Genomic DNA, 27,747 nt, shown 5'->3' on the forward strand with positions numbered 1-27,747 from the left:
TGGAACGGAACAAGCCAGAGGTCGAGGCCGTGGAGCAGCACCAGTGACAGGTCATGCTAAAGAGGTCTCTCTAGAGCCTCAGATTGGAGACAGAGAGGACTAGGTTCCTTCAGAGCCTGCTGTCAAACCTTTGCTTTAGGATACATTATTGAGGGTGTTAAGTGTGCTTGAGAGCTTTACTTAGGGTGGTGTGACCACAACACCACATGACTCTCAGAATAGAGAAGGTTCTTAGACCCTAAAGTAGTAGGAAGCTCCAGTTATTCAGGATGCAGTAGGGAAGCTACCGGTGGATCCCATGGTTAGAATGATCTTGTACCAGCATTTGGGGGTCACGATGCATCATTGGCTGTTCTGACAGAGTATTAGCAGCGTCGGTATGAGAGATTTAAAAAAATGGACCCACCTCAGCTTCAGGGTGGGAAGAGTGAGGATTCTCATGAGTTTTTTACTACATGTAGAGAGTTGCTAGAGATTGTTGGATTAGCTGAGTTACATGGGGTTCGATATGCTACGCTCCAGCTTGTTGGGCCAGCGAGAGAGTGTTGGAGAACTTATTCGCGGGCTTTGCCAGTTAAATCTCCTCCAGTGACTTGGGAGAAGTTTTCTAGTGCCTTCCATCGTCGTTTTATCCCTTGGAGTGTGAGAGAGGAGTGTTATTTGAGGTTTGAGAATCTAAGACAGGACTTGTTATATGTTACAGAGTATGAGGCCCGTTTTTGCCAGCTTTTTAGGCATGCTTTGGCCATTATTCCAGACGAGACAAAGAGGATTCGTAGATTTGTGAGGGGGCTAACTTTTTCTATCAGATCGGCTGTGTTTAGAGCATCTAGAGAGGGGGCTTCTGTCCAGTACATTGTGAGTGCCGCCAAAGAGGAAGAATTAATGGAGAGAAAGGAGTTAAGGGACCTTAAGAGCGCCCGTACATCAGGTTAGTTTCATCGTGCCTCATCTAGAGACAGGGGATCACATAGAGGGAGTGGTTCATTTCAGTATCAGGGATCCGTCACGCATCTATGTTGACATCTGAGGGTGGTCAGATATCTCGGGGTTCTTATACCCCGGGTCATGGCTCGTAAGATTCACAACAACAACCTACAGGGCGAGGCAATTATAGTGGATTTTTAGGGTCTGCATAGCAGTTCCCAGAAAGAAATTTTCCTTTACTTGTGGAGATCCAGATCACATGATGCGGCATTGTACTTCTCAGAGGGGTCTTGGTAGGCCCCAACCTAATTCTTCATTTCAGACTAGACCACTAAAACCATTGGGTAGAGGTCATGGTAGAGTTCAATCTGGTAGAGGTGGTAGAGTATCTAGTAGTGGTGTTGCAGCTCAGCAGAGTGGGTGTAGAGGTACCACCCAAGCTGGAGATGGACGAGGGGGCCACTTTTATACTTTTTCAGGGAAACCTAAAGAGGAGACATTTGATGCTGATATTACAAGTATCATCCTTGTATGCCATCGTCTGTATTGTTTGATCTAGGGTTTATATTCTCTTATGTGTCTACTTATTTTACTGCTAAATTTGATATAATATGTGATAGAATGACTGTACCTATTTATGTTTCTACACCCATGGGTGAGCACTTAGTGGTGGATCGAGTGTATCGATCCTGTATTATTTCTTTGGCTGGGTATGACACTTAGGTAGACTTAATCATTCTGGTGATGACAACCTTTATGTTATCTTAGGTATGAGTTGTCTTTCTCCTTATCATGTTGTCCTTGATTGTAATGCTAAGACTTTGGCCTTAGCTATTCTTGGTGTTCCAAGGGTTGAATGGAAGGGTGCAAGTGGCTCTTATCCTAGCAAGGTCATCTCCTTTATCTGTGCTCAGAGATTGGTGGAGAAAGGGTATTTGCCTTACTTAGATTTTCTTCAGAATACTAGTTTTAAAACACCTCATATGGACTCTGTTCCCATGGTCCAGGAGTTTCCCAATGTATTCTCTTATGATCTTCCAGGTGTTCCTCCCGATAGGGATATTGATTTTGCTCTTGATTTGGCGCCTGACACTAAGCCAATTTATGTTCCTCCCTATTGTATGGCTCCAGTAGAATTGAAAGAGTTAAAGGATCGGTTCTAGGGTTTATTGAGTAAGGGGTTTATTCCCCCTAGTATGTCACCTTGGGTTTCCCCTATATTGTTTATGAAGAAGAAAGATGGTACTATGAGGATTGTATTGATTACAGACAATCGAACAAGGTTACATTGAAGAATAACTATCCTCTCCCACATATTGAATACATATTTGATCATCTACAGGGAGCATCATTGTTCTCTAAGATTAAGTTGAGGTTCGGATATCATCAGTTGAAGATTAGGGTATCAGATATCCCTAGACAGCTTTTCGGACTCGGTATGGACATTATTAGTTCCTTGTGAGGTCATTTAGGTTGACTAATGCCCCTGCAATATTCATGGAGTTAATGAGCAAGGTGTTTTGACCATACCTTGATTTTTTGTGATTATTTTCATCGATGACATTTTGGTTTACTCCCGGACTGAGGAGGACCATGTCTGAAACTCGAGGATTGTACTTCATAGGTTGAGAGAAGAGAATTTGTATGCCATGTTCTCAAAGTGTGAGTTTTGACTTAATTTTGTGACATTATTGAGACACATGATGTCCAGGGAAGGTATTAGAATAGATCATGCCAAGATTGAGGCAGTTAGATGCTGGACACGACCTATTTCACCTACTGAGATTTAGAGTTTTGTGGAATTTCCAAGCTATTACCGATGATTTATTCAGAGGTTCTCTACTATTGTAGCTCCATTGACTAAAATTGACTCGACAGGGTGTGGGTTTTCAGTGGTCTGATGAGTGTGACGAGAGTTTTCAAAAGCTCAAGACTTTGTTAACTTAGCTCCTGTGTTGACTCTACCAGAGGAGGGTGTAGACTTTACAGTGTATTGTGATGCTTCAGGATTTGGATTGGGTGGTGTATTGATGCAAAAGGGGAAAGTGATTGCTTATGCTTCTAGGCATTGAAGTCTCATGAGAAGAACTACGCTACTCATCATTTGGAGTTGACAGTTGTGGTATTTGTAATTAAGTTATGGCATAATTATTTGTATGGTGCATTGTGAGATCTTTACTGATCATCGGAGTCTTAAGTACATCTTTAGTCAGAGGGATCTAAACTTAAGGCAGCTTAGAAGGCTTGAGTTGCTGAAGGACTATGATATGACCATTCTATATCATCCGGGGAAGGCCAATGTTGTGGTTGAGGCTATGAGTAGGAAGACTCCTAGCATGGGAAGTCTTGCAGCACTTGGTATTGAGGAGAGCATTAGATAGAGATGTTCAAATGTTAGCTAACAGTCTTGTTCGGTTGTAAATTTCATAGGAGAGTGATGGGATGATTAATTTCATTGAGGCTTAGTCTTATTTTGTCAAGAAGATCCATTCGCACCAGTTTGATGATGAGAAGTTATGTCTCATTCCAGAAAAAGTATTGATACGGGAATCCAAAGAGCTTGTCCTTAATTCTGATGGTGTCTTCAGGATCGGAAGTAGGATTTGTATTCCCAAGATGGGCGAGTTAACTAGATTGATTCTTGAGGATGCCCATTGTTCTCGAATTCCATCCACCCGAGAGCGACGAAGATGTATCATGATCTGAGTCAGCATTACTAGTGGTGTGGGATGAAGAGAGATGCTTCAGACTTTGTTTCTAGGTGTTTGACTTTCCAGCATTTCAAGTGTGAGCACCAACATTTCAAGGGTGTATCTTAGAGGATGCCTATTCCTACTTGGAAGTGGGAGTGGATCACTATGGACTTTGTTGTAGGTTTGCCTACCACAATGGGTGGTTATGACTCCATTTGGGTTGTTGTTGACAGGCTGACCAAGTCTGTCCACTTCATTCCATTTCGGGTGAAGTATACAAAAGAGAAGTTAACCGAGCTATATATCAGTCAAAATGTACGATTACATGGAGTTTTGATTTCTATAATATCAAATTGAAGTTCATTATTTACTTCTCACTTATGGAAGGCATTAAACCATAGCCTGGGTACTCATTTAGATATAAGTACAACTTTTCACCCTTGAACAGATAGTCAGTCCAAGATAATGATTCAGATGTTGGAGAACATGATTCGTGTGTGTGTGATTTATTTTGGTGCTAGATGGGGTCGAAATTTTCCCTTAGCAAAGTTTTGTTACGACAACAGTTATCACTTTAGTATTCAGATGACCCCGTTTGAGGCATTGTATGGTAGACGGTGTAGATCTTCGATCAGTTGGTTTGATTCAACGGAAATGGACTCTCTGGATACAAATTTTCTTAGAGATATTATGGAGCAAGTCCTTATGATTCAGTATAGATTGTTGACAGCCCAGAGTCGACAAAATAGTTATGAAAACCAGAGAGATAGAGCCTTAGTGTTTATGGAGGGTGATCATGTTTGTCTCCGAGTATCACCCATGAAGGGTGTAATGAGAATCAGAAAGAAAGGCAAGCTTAGACCTAGATTGATTGAACCTTTAGAGATTTTGAGTTGAGTGGGAGAGGTGGCCTATAAGTTGTCCGTGACACCTAGTTTGTCGGCAGTTCATTTTGTTTTCCATGTCTCTAAGCTTTAGAAGTATAATCTAGATGAATCTCATGTGATTTCACTTGATTCTGTGGAGCTGGTCCAGACTTGACATTTGAGGAGGAGCGTATAGCTATATTGGATAGGCAAGTTAGGAAGTTTAGGACCAAGGAGATTGCTTCAGTGAAAGTGCAGTGGAAGCACCAATCAGTGGGAGAGGCAACCTAGGAGAGAGAGTCTGACGTGCGTGTCAGATATCCTCAGTTACTCGATGCTTTAGTTACTTTCTTTTACTTTATGTTCGAGGACGAATATAAGCCTTAATAGTGGATATGTAATGACCCGAAAAATCATTTATGAAAATTTTGAATATTCGATTAACTAGAGTGAATTAATTGATGGTTAATTATTAAATAACTAACTTTAGTAAATGTTTAGTGGGTTAAAGTAAATTAATTTATTTGGAATTAATATATGGGTCACAACTAAAAAGGAAAAAAAAGAAAGAGAATGTGCGGCTATTGAAAAAAAAAAAGAGAACTCACCACGATAGAGAAACAGAGGAAATCGAAGCGAAATCAGTAAAGTAGTCAAACGTTTCTTTTTCAATGTAATTGTTATTTTGGTTGGATTATTGCTTATTGTTAATGTTATGTGTATTGTTGAAATATTGGAATGGAGAAAAAGAAAACTTGTCATAAATGGAAAAAATATTTCGGCCATAGTCCGTGGGAATTTGCGACTAATTTTGAATAGCAATTAATGTGTAATGATTGCTATACATTTAGATAACAATTACAAATTTGACGTGGTATATTCAGTGAGTGCATATGAAATTGTAAGGTTCGGAAGTTGGGCTTTTCTGTGAATGAGTGGTAATTTAATTTGATTTTTTAATATTATCACATTATGAGTTAAGTTTTGATATATTGAAATAGGTAATTAAATATTAGATCTATCGTATAATATGAATATCATTCGAATTATGATATTGGAAAAAGATGAAATTTAACCTTAAACTTGAAACTTGAAAAATATGATAGTTGAAATTTTAATTAGCATCAAGCCTTTACAAATTTCATTACAAATTTGGGTCTAGGCTAAACCTATAGTAACATGAGTGTTATTAGTTTCGAAATTTTATTGTGGCTATGTACTTGAATAGATTGTATTGATTTGGAAGTTCAACAAAAAGAGAAAGTTCAGGTCCCGGAGTAATTGTTCGGTTCTCTGTGGTAAGTGGATTTCTAAATCCTTGTTAAGCATATGAAATTCGTGTAGTTCCTTGTTTGATGTTTGAGAATGATTTGGAGGCTTATTGATTATGTGTTGATGTTGTATTACAATTGCATTGTTGTGAATTGTGCCTTGTTATCAAAATGATTATTTTCTCATTATTTATTTGAACATGTCATTTGCATTGCAACTGAGACGTAGTTGTGATAAGTGTTATATGATAAGAGGATGTATCATTTTGAGGGTCGTATCGCGCACTGCGATGGATATTATATTTCGAGGGACGTATCACGTGCCTCAATGGTTATTATCGAGGGTCATATTGCTCACCGCGATGGATGCATGGATAGATATGACCTCCATAGGTCCCAGACTGAGAGACAGTGGGTGTGTATCATTAGGGCAGACATGCATCACTATACTTGATATTGCATTTCATGGTAATACACATTTTTATTATTGATGAACTTGAACTTCTGTTTTCCTGATCTTATGAGTGCTTTTCTGTGAAATTTTTCACTGTTGAATATTAATTTGTTATTGAGAATATATAATATGCTAGAGTGTTGTTGTTGGGCTGGTTTTATGTAGATTATAGTGTGAAGGTTCGGATAGGGTGTAAGGAGTACACGTAATTTGTTCCCTTAGCTTGTGTTTAGAGGTTTGCTTGTTGGGTACCGCGTGGTTTTGTATTCATGCCTTGCTTCTACATATTTTTGTAAGTTACGAGCCCGGATCTTCTTCGTGATACCTTCTATTCTCTTCATTTTTGAGGCTTTTGGTGGAGATTTTGAGGTAGTTATTGTCATTTCAAGAGACCTTCTTGCTCTTGTTATTGATTTTGTTTTTACTTGAAAGACAACATTATTTAAGACTTCATATATTATTTCAATTCTAGTATTTATATTAGAGGTTTGTGCACGTGACAACCAGGTTTTGAGATTGAATTAAGTTGACTTGTTTTTCGTATTAGTAATTATTATTGGATTTTTTTACTTCCGCATTTTATCTAATTATTGGGTTTAGGTTGACTTGTCTTTGTGGAATAAGACGAGTGTCATCACATCCATTTTTGGGTCGTAACAATGGGATAAGTCTATATAAAGACAAAAATATCCCTCAAATCATATTAATTATTTCTTTTCATTTTCTTGATTTTTTGTGCTATATTTGTGCTACTAAATTTATTTAAATAAATTATCTTACAAATTATTTAGAGAGAGTTTTTTGTTACTAAATATATCCAATACAAATATGAAATGTGAGTTATTTAATATTTTCTAATTTAAAAAAAAATATATCACTAATTATTTGTATTTTGAATAATTTAAAAAATTAAATATGTATTAATATTAAAACTTGCAATTTTTATGTGTAAATGTAGATGATTTATTTAATTTTACCATTGTTGAAGGTATTTTTAATTTTAAAAGTAGTTGATTTTATCTTTTATAAATTGAAAATTGACATTTTGTGAGTGATCAATTTATTAAGATAAAAATTATTTATCCTCAGATAATTCAAGTAGAAAATTGGAAATACGACAACAAAATTATGCTTCTCGTAATTAGTTAGAAGGCCATAAAAAATATGTATTTTTTGACAATTATCCACCTTGACCCAATTTATAACAATTGAAGGGCATAACTGGAAAGAAGATTTTAGAAGTCTTCTAAACCAAACATAAGTTGAAGTTGAAAATAATGAATCAAACACTTGATAAAAATATAAAATGTATTACTAATTTCTGCACCACTAATCTATATATTAATATTCATTTTTATATCAAACGACGCATTAGTTCTTGTGTAGGGTAAATAAATCAAAATCTAGCACAATTAGAGTTTGTACGTATCATCAATTATACAACTTTGGAATTCCAAAGAGACAGAAGACTTACCTAACACACACACACACTCTAAACGAAATCTAACATACGATGAGTCTTCAATTAATTTAACCACCACGTTCCTTTCTCATGTTAAAGTACTACTAACACATTCCTACATTACCTGGCCCAATCACACGACTCCACATAAAGAATAATGTGATGGATAATACCCTTCATAATCTTATGTGACTAGTTACTCACTTTTCTTTTAAATAATAACACATAAAAAATAAAGTGCATTCCATCTCTCCTCTTTTACTATACTCATTACTCACTAGTCAATACAAAGAATCTTCACATTCTTTTAGTTATGTTATATACCCTTCGAATATTCCCTTTTTTAGTTCCTTCGCAGCATATACCCTTATTATTACTACTATTGTTTCTATAAACCTATTATCTTAACTGATTTAGTTTTTACTTGAACAAAAAATGCAAGCTTTTCGTAACTGTCCCGTTTGACCATAAGACGAAAGAAATTGGTTACCACGCTGTTGATGATGCTCTCGTTTTTGGTTTGCCGGATGGTGTTGCAGAATACATTAGTATCAATGTACGATTCGAGACAAGTGATTGAAGATGTGACAATACCGGTCTTGTATAATATCGAATTGGATTTATTCCAGAATTCTCTATCGACTGTGGTAACCGATGCATTGGAATTGTTTTCCTTTCTAAATTATAATAAGTCGATACTCCGGCAAAGTGTAATGAAATATCTTAGGGATTTTGGTTATAATGCCGCCATATGCAAAACAAAGTGGGGGAGTTCAGGTGGAGTTACGAGCGGAAATTACGAATTCATTGATGTAATTCGATCGGATTCGTCCAATCAAATGATTAATCATTACATCATCGACCTTGATTTTGCAGCAGAGTTTGAGATAGCAAGGCCTACAAATTATTACAAGCGTATGTTGCAATCATTGCGGAAGGCAAAAGTGAAGAAGTAATGGAGATATTGAAGGTAATGAGCGAGGCTGTTAGGCAATCGATGAGAAGCAAAGAGCTCCATATTCCTCCGCGGAGAAAACAAGTGGTTAGGTGCTTACAAACGGTCTGTAAACTCATCGGTTTTGTTACCGCCGATGAAGCAGAGTGATGTTGTTCAGTGTTGCTCTGTTGGGTTTAATGCTGCTGTTAACTGCTATTAATTGTTCCCCGCAACAACTCGTTTGTACTAGATAGATCATAGCTACAATATGTGAAAATTACTAATCAATACTTTTACTTCAAATGCTAATCTTATTCCATCCCATTTGATACTTTTTTATTTTATTTAATCTGTAACATAATTAAAATTTTCTTTCTTTAAAAAAAAAAGAAAAAATGATTTCTAATCATAAATATATAAGAATTATATTAGACAAAAAGTTTAAAAATCTATTTTACAAATACCATGTCAAGTCATTTTATTGGACTGTACTGAGGTGATGATCAGTGTCCTTTTCTGATTATTACGGAGGAAGTTAAAACTCTTATCTAATTCAGGTAACAGCTAACAGGAGTCTGGAGAACCTATTGACGGCGGTGGCCCTATCTAACAGGAAAAATTTTACAATGGGAGAAGTCCAACCAACAATAGTTAGGTGACCCTCAATTGATTAACTGACACATAAATAAAGTTACATTTTTTTACCTTTTTATCATCTCCCTCTTACCTTATCTTTCTTTTTTTTTTTAATTTTTATTTTCTTACTTCTAATAAATATTTCTTAATTTCATTTTCTTAAATTGTTGATATATTGAATAAAAGAATTAATAAATATTTATTTTATCACTAACTAAAAAAAATTAAGATAGAGTATTTAAAATACTAATATCATACAATATTTTTTAATAATATCAAATTAACTAAAATATATTTAGTGTTTCAATTAGTAGCACCTAAAAAACAAATTAATTCAAATTTAGTTTTTTATTTTTTTAAATTTTGTTTTACTTTATAGATTTATAGTCATTGTTACTTTATAAATTATGTTTTACTTTATATATTTAAATTCTCTTCTCCTCACCCTCTCTCTGCCTCCCTCTTCTCTCTCCCTTTTTCGGCAGCCCCCCCCCCCTTCCTTCTCTCCTCATCTCCCTCTCGTTCTTCTTCCCCTCTTTCTCTCTCCCGTCCTTCTCCCCTCTCCCGTTGTTCCCCTTTCTCCCTCTTTCTCCCCATTACCTTTTCTCCCCTCCTGTCTCTTCTCTTCCCCTTCCTCTGTTCCTATCTCTTCTTCTTTTGCAGTCAGCAGGTTCCGGCGAGCAGGAATAGCTCGACCCAGCAACAACTCAAAGTAGCCGCCTCCATCTCCCCTTCTCCCATCGTTCCTCTTCTTCTTCTCCCTTTCTCCACCTCCCTCTTCCCCTCTTTGCTCTCTATTTCTCCTTCTATCTTCCCCTTCTTCTTCTCCTTTCTTTTCTTCTCCTTTTGCAATCAGCAACCAGCGAGACAGCAGCTCGCTCGTCCTCTCAATTTTCCAGGTGAGGCGACCAGCATCTCTGGCCGGCGAAGCAACAACTCCGACCAACAACCCCGTTTCCCCATCTGGCTCAGGTAGCCTGCAACAGCAAGCAGCAGCCACACGAGGACGGGAGATTTCAGCAACCAGTAGCTCTGCGACAGCAATAGCCGTGAGCAGCTCCGACGAGGTTCGAGATGCCCGAAACTTGCACTAAGGCGGCTCTTGACAGATCCGCTTAGGTTTGTTTTTGTTTAATTATTGGTTGTCTTCTGAAAGTTCGCTTATTTTTCGTATATGATTTCATGATATTCTTATCAATAATAGTTGATAATGTTCTTCTAAGCATGAATATTAAGATCCTATGAACATTTGCTCTATAATCGCATATTCGGATTGATTCAAATATTTGCTCATATTTTCATCACTTTATCATATGCATGTATATGTTTGTGTTCTTGTTAGATGGATATTAACATCTAAATTTTTATGATTTTGAAAGGTTCCCTCAACTAAGTTTTTCTATTAATTAATTTTTTGTTTTTACTTTAATTTTGTACATTCTTTGTTAATGATAAAGTGTTAATGGTAAGGGATTACTGCAAGAATTTAATAAGTTGATTGATGTTTCCTCTAATTGCTCATGAACAGATTTCTCCTTTACAAATTATGGATGATTACTAATATATCCTTCTTGCCTTAGTTTTGAATAAGATAGACATATTTTACATGGTAAGAATATATATTTGATAATTGGTAAAAAGCTGATTAATTCACATGTTTATTGGACTAATATTTATTTATTTATATTACCTTTAATTTAGAGCATATTCTTACTTGTAACATGATGGTTAAGTATATATATAATTTGTATATGAATATTTCTTTTCTTACTTTCTTTTATATTGCATTAATTGGATATCCTCAATTATTTATTTGCTTGTCTCAAATAAATTAAAAATAGAGTTTTACTTGCTTTATTTTGGTAAATTGTGAATTATTATGGTAAAATATTTCATTGATTTGGTAATGTTTTATCTAAGAAAATTATATTTGTCCTTTCTAAATTTTATTTCTTACTTGCATAAATTCGATAATTCTTTTTGTCTCTCTTAAAATAAGAATAATATTAATTGATCACTTTTTCCATTAATAGTTGACTTGACTAATTCTCACTTGTTTATATATGACTTTAAATTATTTCCTTGTAATATTTAGTTGCTCATATATATTTGGAAAATATATTTTTATTCATAATTTTTCATATTTTTGGTAATGAAATATTCTTAAAATTTTTTATTTTAGCTCTTCTTTATCTAAGGAAAAAATGTTATTACTTTCTCTTAATTTATTCTTACTTGCTTATATTTGGTAAAATATAATTTTAAAAAATCTGACTTTTAGCTCTCATTTAAAATAAGAAAACTGTGATTAATTGATTCCTTTAAATATTTCTCTTTCTTATTTGTTTCCTCCTCTTTGCTATATAAACAAGACTCTCCTCTCATTTACTGATTCACTCACATTGACTCTCTAACAAGTTTCTCTCACACACTCACATCTTGAGAAGAACTCACATTCTCCCAACTCACACTAAACTCATTCATTCTCTCTCTCAACACAAGAACTAGACTCTTCACCCTCATTTTGCTTTCTTGCTACTCTAAAAATAATAATTAAGATTCCGGTAAAATATTCAAGCTCTTCTTTGCTACTTTGCTTTTGTTCAAATAAAAGTTGGATCAACTTGTTTTCATTGCTACTATTTCGTTTCTGCTTAACCGGTTAATATTCTTAATTAGCATTTTACTATTAGTCAACTCTCTATTTTTTTTAATTTTTTGTTTTGCATCTATTATTATTGTTATGTGTTGGGAATAAAAGGAAACACTACTTATCTTTTTCCCCTATGTGTATTGATATGTCTATGCCTATATTTTGTCATTTTTACTTCTTAGTGTGTTGTTTATCTATGTATATATGAGAGTAATTTGTTACTATGAATATTTTACATTACAATCATTCTTCCATTGTACATGTGTTACCTTACTTATTCTAGCAGGTTTTGCACTTAAAGTTCAAGATGATGAAGAGTGGCCTAGAAGAAATTTCGGACAAAGCTTTGTTTGTTTTAATGTTGTGTATATTTTCATCTGTTATTTTTATTACAACATATGTATAACTCTAAAGCAACTCTTATATATGAAGCAATTTGGGGGATCGCCTAGGGAGGGGGAATTATGTGTTAATCATCTTCTGTTTCTTATTTTCTGCAAACTTATTTGTGTTAGAAAGCATGCCTATAGGTCCGCTCAATCATTTAGTTTAACTCTGCTAAATTAATGTTTGAAATTAATTTTATTCAAATTGGCATATTAAGTAATGAGTTATGATTAATTCACTAAAATGTTAATAACTTATGTGCATTTTAGTTATCCATTGAATAAATCAAGCATTCATATGTCATTTGGAGTTAGAAATCATGCTTATAGGTGTTATTTAAATATGTTGATTATTAAATCATCTAGAAATCATGTTATAGGAAGTATTAACTATTTTTACTCGTTTAAATTTTGTGCATATAATATAATAAGGAGATGTGTATCAGAGATAGGAATGAACATCTTAAGTTATTTTCATGATGGAGTTGCTGGAGGACATTACAGAGGAAGAAAAACAGCCGCAAAAGTACTCGAAGTAGGTTTTTTCTGGCCCGCTCTATTTAAAGATGCAAGAAATTATGTCATCGCTTGCGATAAATTCCAAAGAAGTGATAACATTTCAAAAAGGAGTGAAAACCTCTTAACTCTATTTAGGTATGAGAAAGTTGATGTTTGGGGAATCAATTTTATGGGTCCGTTTCCTCCGCCAAATGATCCTGAATACATTTTAGTGGTTGTTGACTATGTCTCAAGTGGATAGAAACAGTAGCTACTAGAAAAAATGATAATTGTATTGTTTATGATTTTCTTAAAAAGAATATATTTTCTAAATTCGGAACTCCATGAGTTATCATAAGTGATCACGTAACTCAATCTGTAAATAAATCATTCGCTAGTTTATTGTCAAGATATGGAGTAACTCATAAATAGGAACTCCATATCATGCTCAAACAAACGGGCAAGTAGAAGTATCCAACAGGGAATTAAAAGAATTTTAGAGAAAACTATTGGATGTTCTCAAAAAGTTTAGTCTATAAGATTAGATGATGCCTTGTGGGTGTATAGAACAACTTTCAAAACACCTATTGGCACATCTCCTTATAGATTATTCTTTGAATAAGTTGTCATTTACCTGTTGAATTTGAACATAAAGCTTATTGGCTATAAAGTTGTTTAATCTGAATTTGTCAGATGCATGTAAAAAATATTTTTGCAACTTGATGAACTCGATGATTTCAAACTTGAAGCATATGAAAATGCTAAATTATACAAAGAGAAGACAAAAAGATGACATCACAACCTCATTCTTCATAGAGAATTTAAAATTGGAGATCATGTTCTATTGTACAATAGTCAATTGTGACTATTTTCAGAAAAATTCAAGTCACGTTGGACAGGACCGTACATTGTAACATAAGTGACCCCTTATTGTGCAAACGAAATACAACATAGTAATGGGGGAGAAAAATTCAAAGTAAATGGTCACGGTTGAAATCTTATGTCACCAAAATTTTGACACCAAACGTCAACAATTTTTTGTTCCTAGAATAATATTTAAAAATTTGAGTTGGCGATATTAAATTCAGTAGGTCAAACCCATTGACGACCCCGTAAAATTGGCACCACGTTTCACATAGGCACCTCAACTAGACGATATTCATTTTAGACACTTTACGTAGGATCTTATTATGTTATTTTGACACTTTTTGCTGAGTTGGAATATTATGTGTGTTACACTTACTTTGACCGCATGAAAGATATAATTTGATGATTTTAAAACTTTTTTATTTCTTTTGCTTCCTTCTCTCTTCTTCCCACACTTCGTCCACCATATACCACCACCTCGCCACAGTTGTATATTCAATTTTCTCCTCTCTTTGTCATTTCTTGATGTGGAAATATAAAAACAAAAATAATTTTAAAAAGGACCAAAAAAATTCAAATGTTTGTTGATCTATTTTTACCCCTCTCTATTTGAGTTAATATTTTTCAGATTTAATTTTTTGAAATATTAATTTTCTACTTCTCAAAGCTTTTAAATTTTTATATTCTGATGAACCCATTTCAAGTAAATTCATAAATAGATCTGATTTTATCATGGATAAATTTTTTTGGGATATTTTAAAACTTTAAAAACGAGCAGTTCCAATGGTGAAGGTGATTGATGGAAAAAAAAAAGGGAAAATGCACAAGTACCCCCTCAACCTATGTCCGAAATCTTAGAGACACACTTATACTATACTAAGGTCCTATTACCCCCCTGAACTTATTTTATAAGTAATTTTCTACCCTTTTTAGCTTACGTGGCACTAGTTTGAAAGAAAAAGTCAACCATCGTTGGGCCCACAGGATAGTGCCACGTAGGCTAAAAAGGGGTAAAAAATTATTAATTAAATAAGTTCAGGGGGTAATAGGACCTTAGTATAGTATAAGTGTGTCTCTGAGATTTCGGGCATAGATTGAGGGGGTACTTGGACATTATCCCAAAAAAAAAAAAGATGAATTTGAAGGATTGAAGAGATGGTAAATAGTATGATAGTTAGATTATCGGTATTTGCTTATGACTCAAATTGATTATATAGATTTGAAGAAAAATATGATAGTAGCGATAATCTTCAAACTAGAACAAGAAGGCATCAAAGTAATAGTGGTTAGAGGAGGAAGGGATGTGGAAATGGTGAAGGATGAAATGGTAGAGGAGAAAAATAAAGGTGTTGTAGATTTTATTTTTTTTCCTTTTTCTTCTTTATTGAAAGGTAATTTTTAAAGTAATTAATTAATTAAATATTTTTAAAATAGGTTTTTTATTCATAATATATTTTTAAAATTATTTTTATATATATGTGCCAGCATGACATTATTTAATTCGCTACTTTGACACGTCATCTACAAGTGTAATACACATCATATATAGTTGGCTAGTTGTCAAAAACGTGTCAATATGACACAGCGTCCCCCTACTTAAGTTGTTTAAAATGAATTAATCCTACTTGAGGTGTCCAAGTGAAAATTGCTATCAACTTTAGGTGGCTACCAATGGGTTAGGCCAATTCAGAATTTTCTTCTTTCCTCTTTCATATATATGTTTGTATGCGTATCTGTGTGTGCGCGCGCGCACGCGCGCGCGTGCGTCCATGTGTGTGGAGGTGTGGGTGCGGGTGTGTTTGTGTGTTTTCCTTAATGATTTTGTTCTTTATAGCAGAGGATTCCCAGAACCGAGAAAACATGGAATAATTCAAAATTGGGGATACAGTTCAAAAAAAATATATCAGGAAAGCATTTTTTTAAATTTAGTTTGTCATGGGGACATGACATTGTTTGAGTGTGGAGTATATGAATATGTTTGTGGGAGTAACCGTTATACATATTATGTGTTTTTTTTTATTAAAAAAAATAATTCAAAAAAAAGTGTGTATTTTTTTAATTGAAAAAAAAATATAATATATTTTTGAGAGTAAACGTTATATATATTATATGTGTGTTTTTTATTTAAAAAATAATAATTCAAAAAAATGTGTGTATTTTTTAGTTTATTTTTTTTAAAAATAAAATAAAATTTGGCTTAATTGACATTGTTTCTATTGGAGTGGTTGTATTTTGACCCTCCTTGATATATTCAGCAAACGCAATCGTAGGGTAACTTCTAACCTCAATTGACATAACCTAATTTCATCATTCACTAAATATTCGTACATGTTGTAACAACAATATTAAATGCATTTTTCAAAGTAATATTGTTCATTATCTAGCTGTCCCTTACCAAAACTTCTTGAATGTTGTCACCAATATATACACAAGCGACGATAGTAGCTAGCTAGCCCCACAAAACTCTTAATCTCAGTCACAAATCTAGGTCAGACCTAATTCCCGAATGCTTCAATATTTTGGGGATCTACTATTACCTCTTTCCTTGAAATTACATGCCCCAAAATGGCAACCGAAGTCTATCAAAATTCACACTTAAAAATTTTTGTCATACAACTTTTGTTTCCAAAGACCACCCAGAATAATACGAAGATGGTCGACATGATCTTCCTCACTTTTTTATTATACCAAAATATCATTAATAATTACTATAACAAACAAATTACGTCATTGTTTGAACACACCATTCATCAAGCTCACAAAATATGCAGGCACATTTGTCAACCTAAACGAATAACTAGTAACTCATTGTGCCCAAAGCGGGTTTTAAATGTCCTTTTTGATACATCCTCACGCCTAATCTTTAACTGATGATAGACAGACCTTAGAGAAAATTGATGCACACTGCAAATCCTCAGAAGATCATCTATCCAAGGCAGTGGATACTTGTACCGAATAGTGACCCTAGTCGACTGTCGACAGTCCATACATATCCTCTCTATCTAGTGACGATGTTACCACTTTGTTGCTCTCGTCTGGACTATAGAATGAAGGAGGAAAGATACCAATTTGGATCACCCAGATACCAATTGGATTCAAGTCATAGCACGAAGGAGTAGAAAGAAGTAAGTTTCCTACAATCCTATAGACTCTCGAAGAAAAGTACGTTCGTCTTCGTACCATTTCGCAAGACTCTATTAGACTAATTTGTGTACAATGATATCAACGAACCTAGGGCTTTGCTACCAATTTTTTACGACCTAGACTGTCGTGATTGACACCCACACTAACTCTTCAGTGGGAGAATCATTACTACGACCCAACTAACCAAATTAATGAAAACTAAAGTATTTAAAGATACAAAAGCAAGTGTGAATGCAGAAATTATATAGAGTTCCCATAAATTCCAAAGGTTTCAATAGACTAGCCAAACTAATGCGGAAGAACAACCCCTAGAACCTGAAAGTTATTGTACCAAAACTCTATTAACGGCAAGTCTAAGAAATGGGGTACAACTCTGAAAGTAAACAAATACCTTAAATAAATAGTCTGAGTCCGAAAAGAGTGAACTTAAATAACAAATATCCATGGCAGCCTAAAAGTATGTCTCACCCTTGGATCCGATTACGCTATATAATCACCTAGTTGAGGTCTATAGATAGTCGCATGAAGATTCTCTTTACTTAAACAAAGAACAAGCAAGTGGAGTATTAGTACACAATTAGAGTGTACTAGTAGGATTACACGACTATTCCAATAAGCACAACATATATCATAATTACAACAAGGTAAACACATACATGGACAGAGTATATATACATATCGGTTATCACTTAAAAACAACGTATAATTTCACAATTCTCAAGAACAAGTTGATATAACAAATCAATGGTTATATCATGGAACCCAATTCAATGGTCCTCTCATGAAACTCATACCCAAGGTATTAGTGTACCAGATCGCGACACCCATTTCAAGTTAGCGTGTTGGAATGCGATACCCGTTCTAATGTTTATGCCAGTATGTGGAAATCGATCCTAGTTAGTGCGTCGGAATGTGAAACACACTTCATTCAACAAACCACAATCACAACCACGATGTATATTTTCACAATCATATAAGAAGTGATGATTCATGCCATGTAGTTTTTTCGTTCATACCTAATTACATTAGATGTGATCAATAAGCTTCATTCACATACATACATGCAATACAATGACGCAACTAGTAACATACATAATGCAAAACATGAAATCACAACCATCACCTACCTCAAATCAAAGCTTGAATCCCCTATGACACTTGAATCATACCATTTCTGATTTTTTCGCTTGTTTGTGGTCTAAAAACATACAATTAATGCAAGAATCAACAACCAGACCTAAATACCCAGATTATAATCAACATTATCACCCTTAGGCCAAACCTTTGATCCACATACTAGTTTAGAGCTTCTTCCACCATAGATCCTAGCTCAAAACTCTCCCCATCGCTTATTACCCAAGAAATTAAGTTCTACAAATCGAAAAATAGATTTGAAAAGTAAAAACCTTACCTATAGTGCTAGAGAGGTGGAAAACCTTCAAGAAATAGCACTTGATTGTTTCTTAGCTCTCAAGAATGAAGTTTTTCAGAAAATAATATTTTTTTTGGGGGGGGGGAAGGGGGGTTATCCTATTTAAGTCGTGATAGTCCCGCTAGAGCGGCATCCATCTCTCTACTACGGGTCTACAAAGACAGAATGTTGGAATTTGAATTTCAAGCCCCCATTTCACAACATACCTTCAACCTTTGGCATTTTAAAACCAACCGTTCACGCTAAGATTATTTTCAGAAGTTTTACTCACTCGAATTTGATTTTGTAAAGTCATACGGGTTCCTTAACATCTTAACTATCCACTCATGCACTTAAATTCATTACTAAATCACTCAATCATTACCAGATTTCCTTAAACTCACACGACTCTGATTTCGTCCAAATATGGACTAGGGTAGGAATTCTCAAGTTACTACCAAAAAGTTTTTTTGCTTTGGTTCTTTCCCCATTGGATTTTTGCTAACGACGGAATCAGGTTGTTACATATATGATCTAAAAGTAGTTTTTTAAATCCTTTTATGAATTTATTAATTTTATTATTAAGTGTCTAAAATGTCCATCAAGTATTTGAATTGGTACAAAAATACTCTTTATTGACCTATAAACCTTAAAATACCTCTGACGTCAACCTTTAGGCTCAAAATACCCTCAATTTTTATCTTTGGCTCATATTTGCCCTTATTTTCAATAGCTCCCTTAAGTAAAATTATTAAATATGTATTTATTATATTACTTAATGTGATTGGTCAAAATTTAAACCCTTCTCAAATAAATCATAAAAATGATATTCAAACAAAATTCTATTTTTCTATAAAAATCACTTATGATTGACATTTTGACCCGATACACTTAAAAATAATATTGAAAAAATAATTTCATGACATCTTCCTATTGACCTATTTTAAATGAACCGCGATTCATTATAATGTAACCCAATTCATAAATGAGGATCCAACTAAAATCCAGACTTACCTCGACTGACTGTCCATCTAAAAGTATTATTATTTTCATTAATATAAAATTTTCTCTCAATTATCCAAATATCTTGTTCATTTTCACTTTTATTCTTTTTTTAATCTCTTATTCTTAATTAGGATATCCGTGACTCAAACATGAAATGAACTCACATATTTATATTATTTTAATTAGTATCATTGTCATGATGGGATGAGGGTGGGGATAAAAGAAATAATTAATTTTATTTTTTATTTTGGGTAAACATAAAGAAAATGTAATATTTGTACATCATTATTTTTGTTTCTTTTTTCTCTCTTGTTTGTCATAAATTAAACAAAATTAAAATTGTGGACAATCCAATTAGAGAAAGAAATAGAAGAGATAGGAAGTGAAGGACCGGGGAGGAAGTAATTTAGAGAGTAGATGTTTAATCTATTTATAATTTTAAATTTACTATGAAATTCAAAATCAAGAAATCATGTGAGCTCATATATAAGTAATTAAAAATCACTTTAACGGAAAAGGGCCGAAAATGTCCTCAAACTGTGGAATTCGGCACAATATTACCATTTGTCCATCTAATGAGTGTGATCCATTAGACATAAGGATATTTTTTAGCCGAAAGGTGGACGTCAGGGATATTTTAAGACCAATAGGTGGATGAAAGGTACTTTTGTATGAATTCAAATACTTAAGGGACATTTTAGATCCTTCTACGTTATTAATTAAAATAATATCATATAAGTCGAGATGAAAAATACTTCAGTAAAGATAATTAAACATAAGAGAGAAGAGTCATTATTCTACCGTATACTAAGAAAATGTAGGTGTGACAGGATTTGTTATCCTCTTTAGTTCATTTTACTTTTGGTTTTTATTAAAAAAAGATGTCTTACTCAATAAATATGGAGAGAAACTAATATGATGCAAGAAAGAGTAGTATTTAATTGATATCAAAATAATAAATAAAGATAATTTAGTCAAATTACCAATTTTATTAAATCTTATTAGAGAACAAAACATGATTAAAAAAAATGAATTGACAAGAGTTATCTTCACTTTAGGTGATGGTTCTATGATAAGTTAATGACGTTTGTGTATTATCTTTCACTTTAAATATTGTTCGGAAGAAGACGGTTAATCGGTATACTGACCTAAATTGATGCCAAATCGACAACCTCAGGGACAATAGACTTTGTCCGCTGATTTTATCGATTTTAAAACTCTGTTGATAAGGTTGATTTTTTTTCAAATATAGGTTCAAATTTGCAAATTTCTGTTTGACTTTTTTATTTTTGATTTGATGAGAATGTTGACCCAAATCAAACTAAACTAGATTTAGTTTTGTTCAATTTTCACAATTTTAATTTGATTTGATTTTAAATATAATCAAATTTAATAAAAAATGATATAGTTTAAATTAGTCATTCTGTTCTATGAGATAAATTTTATCTCAAATAGTCATTGCTTGAAGTCAAAATAGAATAAGAAAACATAGATATTCAATCAATGGATTATTTGAAATTATATTTATAAAATTTGGGGCTGTTTGATAAAGTGTACACGAATAATACAAAATATAGTGTATTAGTAATACTTGCAGTAGTTATGATAAGAATTCTTTGATGGAATGTTTGGTTTGGTGTTCTAAAAGTATTATGCATTACATGATTCTTTTAGAAAAAATATTTATTTGCAAAAACCCTCAACAAATATAATGGAAAGGACGTAAAAAAAAGTTTTTTAGGGAAATTGTGTCTTTAATAATGTTAATGCATGCATTAGCGCCCATTGCATTACTAATGCATATAAATAGATGGTATTAGTAACATACTCTTCAATACACAATAGAGTGGATTACTAATACACACATTATTATGTATAGGTTAGAAAAATGTACTAAACAAGATACTAATAATACATTAAGATAATATAAGCATTATTTTCTCCAATACGCTCTATCAAACAACTAGAAATAGTATTGCAATAACAACATTAAAAATTTACAAATAAATTGGAGTCTTTTAACAATCAAAGCTTTCTCATGGCACACATGAGACAACATTTCTCGAAGATCATCTGCTGAAACAAATTGATTGCCTTAACCATAATCTTCATTTTCACCTAGTGCAATATTATCATAAAATACATATGTTGCAACCAACATTTATCGTTTGAGAATTGGGTTTGGGTCACTCTAAAATTGGTCCATATTGACATTGGGCTTGACCTCATAGTCACAATTAAGTGTATAGAGTTAGTATTACTGTATGCATTAGAGTTAAATTCGATTTTTCAGTTTAACCGAATTTAATCAGCTAAAAATTGAATCAAATTGAATAGCTGAAATTTTGAATTTTTAATAGCAAAATCGATTGACTAAACCAAAAAATCAAAAATAAAATTAAAAATTAGTTCGGTCAATTTTTTTAGTTTGAACTAGAATAGGTCCAACCCGACACCTATATACATGTAATTTTTTCTATCAGATAGACTAAAGCAGACTTAGAGAGGCGAACGAGATATTTATATATCCAGGATACGTGAATCACACTAGATACTTATATCTGAGATACTAGATTTTGTATCTGACATATAAGATATAAGGAAAGAGGCGAGCAAGAGAGGAAAGTGGTGAGTGAGATAGGAGAGAGACAAGCGAGAGATTCAGATACATGTGAATCCACTCAAATACAGTGCATCTAGAACAAGTTAATATAATTTTGATCGCATATATTTAAGATACATGTATTGGACGCATAAAATACATGTATCTGAAGTCAAAATTATGGGAAGTTTTGTAATAATGATAAGTGAAGAGAAGGAAGACGATTAAGTACTAAACTAGTGAATTTTTTTTATAAGTTACCCAAAAAATACATGTCATGTTTATATTTAGTATACTATATATTTCATTGCATTAAGATTATATACAATAGCGATGACATACCCACTAAAACACCATTAGTGGAATTCAGAAAGGATATAATGTATTTACACTTTATTCTATCTTTTTCGAGGCAGAGAGATAATCACGTGTGCGTATAGATATATATTATACACAAGTGTCATACATATGACATCTGATATACAAGTGACATATGTAAGACTATTCTCCAACTTCGAAATTCAATATGAAATTCGATTCAGAACAATGTCCAAATTCATAAAAAGTAGTCTCAAACTTGGGATATAACTTCCACAAGATATTTCAAAGCTTTTGGATCAATACCAAAACGAAAATGATTCCAATTTCACACACCCAAATTTCAACTTCAACTGACTCTGGTTCTACAAACTCCCTTGAAGATCAATTAGAACAAAAAGAGGGTAAGCAGATCAAAAGGCTTTTAGAAGAAGGAAGTACAAAACAAACAAGAAAGATAAGTTTTTTTTAAAAAAAATCCTAATTTTATGAGTTTCGTTAAGTATATTATAGGAAAATTTCGTTATTGTATTTGAAAGTGGAATAATACTATGATTTTTATTTCCCATGCATCTTTAAATATATAACCCATGAAAAATAATGAAAAAACAACGTGCCATTTTGGGATAAATCTCTATAGCCCATGCATCTATATAGCAACAAAAACCCGTAAATCACATGATTTCTGTCATTATAAAGCCCAATAAAATTTTAATAAGCTTCTTACCTAACTCTACATGTAATCAGGATAAAATTTCAACAAAATGGCCGAGTATGTAATATATATTGAAACTTTTGATGACATCGAAAAGTAGGCCTTAAATAGGATTTCTTAGCTACAGTTCTATTCATTACAATTCGTAAATGCAATTTGATTTGCTATGCATTTGTATATTTGTTATATTTTATTTTATTTTTGCAGATTTTGGAGAAAACGAAATATAAATACAAACTGATTTGTATCAAATAAATACAAATTAGGAGTGAGACAAACCAGAACGAGAGAGGGCTAAGAGAGGCGAGCATGATCGAGAGAGGGAGGAGAGATGTGAGTCAGATCAAGACGGGAAGAGAGATGATGAATGCATGTTGTGTTCGTTGTATACCGAATACAATTGATACAAAATACAATTATAATTAATAGAAAAATAAAAATATAGTTGTTCAAATACAATTGGTATGAATAGGAATAAGACGCAAGTGCCCCTGGACTATGACTAAAATTTCAAAAACACATCTTAATTAAACTAAGATCATATCACACGTGGAGCCATAAAGTGTGTCATGTAAGCCAAAAGGTGTATAAAAAGTACAAACAAATGAGTTTGGGGTGGAGTAGGGGTGATATAATTTTAGTTTAGTCAAGGTGTGTTTGTGAAATTCGATCATTTTCTAGGATATACTAATCCAATATCCGTTATCCTTATAAAATACAAAATTCTCACAACCAATACAACCGGAGAGAGGGGGGAGTTTGCTATAAAAACAATATATATATATATATATATATATATATATATATATATATATATATATATATATATATATATATATATATATATATAGCGATACCGCTTTGACATTTTACGGGTCAGGCCGGGTTAGCCCATTCTTGGTGTGGCCGAAAAATGGTTGGCCCAACCCATAAGTACGTAGCTACAGGTTTGCAGAACCAATCCACTTATATATATCGACAAACAATATTACATGATGTTAATGTTACCACTTGTTAATCAAATTCACAAATAAAATTGTTTTTTGTAAAATATTTATTAAGTTAAGTTACCATTTTCAAAAAATAAAAAAAAAATTAAATTTTTTCAAGTAAAAGTATAAATATCTAATAGAAATATTAACCTAATTGTTTTGAGTTTGGACTCTCTTTAATTTTAAATTTAATATTATATTATATTTTTAATTAAATTTTATTGGCCCACAACCTACCGATATTTTTCAAGACTCTCAAATCAACAGACTTATTCAGGCTAGAGACTAAAAAAGTCATTTTCTTAAATGGGATCCAAAAATTTTAGTCCAGCCCTACTAAATCCTGGTTAGGCAAGGCAGGCCCAACGGGCCTAGCCCATATTAACGGCTATAATAAATTGAAAGAAAAACAATTTTTTCAAAAAAGAAATGGAACAAAAGGAAAACATAATGAAAAAGAAAAAGAAAATCTATGCCCCAAAAATTTCATTTTCCAAAGCATTTAAAGAAGCGAAAAAATATTCTCCACGGAAATTGAACCCGTGACCTAGAGGCATTTGCTGGATCACTTATACTTTGAGCCAATCCTATATTATACGGTAAGGGGGTTCATTTTAGTATACTCATAAAATTATAACTTAATGTTATATACAATGTCATTATTTGAGGAGGCTCAATTCCACCTAGGTCCGCCCCAGTATATATGCCCACTGACTTTATTTGAATAGATAAGAATTAATTTGACCCTATAATTTTAACAAAATTTTACTGATAAAAATCTAAATATTAAGTCAATTAAATTTATACTTGGATATGCCTTTTTGTAATAGTGTTTTCATCATATCAAAATTTTAAATATGCCTCTGATTATAATCTCATAATCATTTGTTGTGGAATAAATTAATTAAATGACAAAATTATCCTACTTTCCCATATCTATAATACTTTTATGACGATTACTTTTAATATTCTTTTTAACAATATTTTCGTTTTTGTTATCAAATGAGATTTCTATTATTACCACTTAAAAGAAGAGTTGCAAAAGGATGATTATGCCTGACCCGTTTCTAATTGCTAAAGATGTAAAATTATAGCTTGGCAAAAAAGTCTTCCCGCCTACTAAGCAAAATATATATAGAACTAGAAATGACGAATATAGCTTTAAGATTTTTAAGGGGCTTTGAAAATAAGATTCATTTGGGTTAAAGGTCAAACCAAAATTAGTTTACAATATCGATTATATCAATTATATTGTTAATACCTTCAAAATTGACAATAGTTGAATGTAAAGAAATTCATGAGAATTCATACAGAAAAGTAATTAAGCTAAATGAGGGGAGGTTTGTTTTTTAAGAATGAATAATTAAAGCTCTATCAAAAAAATATATATACAAAAAGCTAAATAAAGTAGATGATATTTTTATAAACAGATAACTTATTTTTAAGTAATAATAATGATTATTATTATTTTTAATACAACAAATCAAACAATCAATAAAAATAATATCAAAATAATTAACTCAATATAACTAATTATAATATAACTTATCACAACATATTGAAACCAAAAGTAGATAAATATGCTTGTTGGATTCAAAGACAAATGTAAGATTTTATTATTACTATTTCTTTTACATGATGAGTCTTAAGAATTAATTCTCATACTATTTTTAATTCCACACATATGATTGAAAAAAAGACGAACTCACGTCTCAACACATGCATTAGTTAGCTTCTATTTAATTAGAGTATTTTTTTTATAAAAAAAAACAAAGAGTGATCCATGTTAGGACCGAAAATAAGCAGGTGTAAATGCGGAAGCTAGCAAAGCAAACCTCAAAAGACCACGAGTAAGAAGACAACGAGAAATATACTAAAAAACATAAAGACTTAACGTGGTTCGGTCAATCGACCTACGTCCACAAAGGAGATGAGCAATCCACTATAAATATGAGAGTACAAAATACAGAGAGAAACAACCTCAACCAATTCACTCGGAATACATGGGAGGTTCACACAAGTGATAACGTATCAAGCTTGTGATCCATAAATTCTCTCTCTAACCAAAACTCTCAAAGCCCTTAAGACTACATTGTGACTGCTGATTAAGTTAGAAGGAACATGTCTCTATTTATAGAGTCCTAAACTCTTTCCTACCAAAAAAAGGATTAGTCAATTCAAAACCTTTTCCTAAAAGTAAAACCTATTTATGGTAGGAAATCAGGGCAAATAAAATCCAACAAATCTCCCCTTTGGCCTGAATTTCTGACAAAATAACTTTGTCCACCTTCTTCACTTAATCTTCAACAACTTGCTTCTCCTTTCCATAATCTCCTTTGCAAATTTTATGTTTCAAAATAGAGAACCTCTCTGAAACAATTTCTCCAACAAAATCTTCATTACTGTCAAAAAGGTTGCGGCTAGAACTACACCCGTCAAGATGAACACCTCTTTCTAACCTGGTTCAATTATCGATTATCGAACCACTAAACCTGACTCCATCATTGAATCTGACTCTGATACTACTTGTTAGGACCGAAAATAAGCAGGTGTAAATGCGGAAGCTAGCAAAGCAAACCTCAAAAGACCACGAGTAAGAAGACAACGAGAAATATACTAAAAAACATAAAGACTTAACGTGGTTCGGTCAATCGACCTACGTCCACAAAGGAGATGAGCAATCCACTATAAATATGAGAGTACAAAATACAGAGGGAAACAACCTCAACCAATTCACTCGGAATACATGGGAGGTTCACACAAGTGATAACGTATCAAGCTTGTGATCCATAAATTCTCTCTCTAAGCAAAACTTTCAAAGCCCTTAAGACTACATTGTGAATGCTGATTAAGTTAGAAGGAATATGTCTCTATTTATAGAGTCCTAAACCTTTTCTTACCAAAAAAAAAATTAGTCAATGCAAAACCTTTTCCTAAAAGGAAAACCTATTTATGGTAAGAAATCAGGGCAAATAAAACCAACGATCCAATGGTTTTGAAATGCTTGAAAGGAGTGATCAATGGCTAAGCTTGTGGCCTCTATGAGTTTCAAACATATTAAAGCTCAAAGGATCATGTTTGGATAAGTTTTGGCAACACCTACAAAAATAAATTAAATAAATAAAAAGGTTAGACACACGAGTTTTTCATGGTGAAAGACATGTTTTGACATACAAATCAACTTCTGTCTTTTGAGAATTTGGACTTTTATTCATATATAACGTGAACCATGCCAAGGTAATTGAATGTATCATATCATGTATGCCAATTGTCCTTAAAGTTGTCATGGTAATCATTAGTATCTAGTGGCAAGAATTTCAAAAGCTATATCACGACTCCAATAGTAATGACTGCATTTTACATATATATTTTTTACTTATTTATCCTAAAAATGTTACAATTGAATTTCTATGAGGGCAAGAGCATGGAATCTAATTGTTTTGAAGTTCCTTTACTAATGGTTTGAGTATTGATTTAGCAATAGGCGAAGTAAGTAAAGAGAGATAAAGAGTAATTAAAAAGTATAGATCCGAGTGTTCACTCTAACCTTAGATCAGCTTAATGCGGAAGGAAATAGTGAATTGCTAAAATTCAGAATGTCTTACAAATGTATGAAGTAAATTATTTTTAGGTTAGAATGTTGAGGCACTAGCACAAAGGAAGCTCTTATTGAGCTCTAAAGTACTAAGACCAATAATCAAGGGACAAATGCTGATGCCAACTCCTATTCCTGCCATGTTCAGGACCATACAGGTTCTACCTTCTCACACTTCGTCTCCTTTTATCTCTTTGTCAACGTCACTAAAATACTATCTCTCCTCGACCCTAAGGGGCCGTTTGGTTACTGACTAGAGTTATGTAGGTATTACTTATGCAGAGTTTAGTTATGGAGGTATTAGTTATTTAGGAT

General features: G+C 32.9%; 2 protein-coding genes and 1 long non-coding RNA gene across 3 annotated transcripts; all 3 read left to right on the forward strand.

Moving 5' to 3' along the window:
• Positions 1–396: 396 nt before the first annotated feature.
• Positions 397–2,999, forward strand: LOC138338542 (uncharacterized). The gene is made up of 5 exons (XM_069289516.1): positions 397–931; positions 1,182–1,445; positions 1,696–2,057; positions 2,270–2,363; positions 2,896–2,999. The coding sequence occupies exons 1-5, from the start codon at positions 397–399 to the stop codon at positions 2,997–2,999; spliced, it is 1,359 nt and encodes a 452-aa protein (XP_069145617.1).
• Positions 3,000–4,274: 1,275 nt separating this feature from the next.
• Positions 4,275–8,629, forward strand: LOC138338543 (uncharacterized). The gene is made up of 3 exons (XM_069289517.1): positions 4,275–4,470; positions 4,656–4,768; positions 8,213–8,629. The coding sequence occupies exons 1-3, from the start codon at positions 4,275–4,277 to the stop codon at positions 8,627–8,629; spliced, it is 726 nt and encodes a 241-aa protein (XP_069145618.1).
• A 1,049-nt stretch (positions 8,630–9,678) lies between these two features.
• LOC104649223 (uncharacterized) lies at positions 9,679–12,372 on the forward strand. Its single transcript, XR_743192.4, has 2 exons — positions 9,679–10,365; positions 12,186–12,372. It is a non-coding gene; the product is annotated as an uncharacterized lncRNA (long non-coding RNA).
• The last annotated feature ends 15,375 nt before the right edge of the window (positions 12,373–27,747 follow it).

This window comes from Solanum lycopersicum, chromosome 9 (genome assembly GCF_036512215.1).
Source record: "Solanum lycopersicum chromosome 9, SLM_r2.1".
In the NCBI taxonomy this organism is placed as follows: Eukaryota; Viridiplantae; Streptophyta; class Magnoliopsida; order Solanales; family Solanaceae; genus Solanum; species Solanum lycopersicum.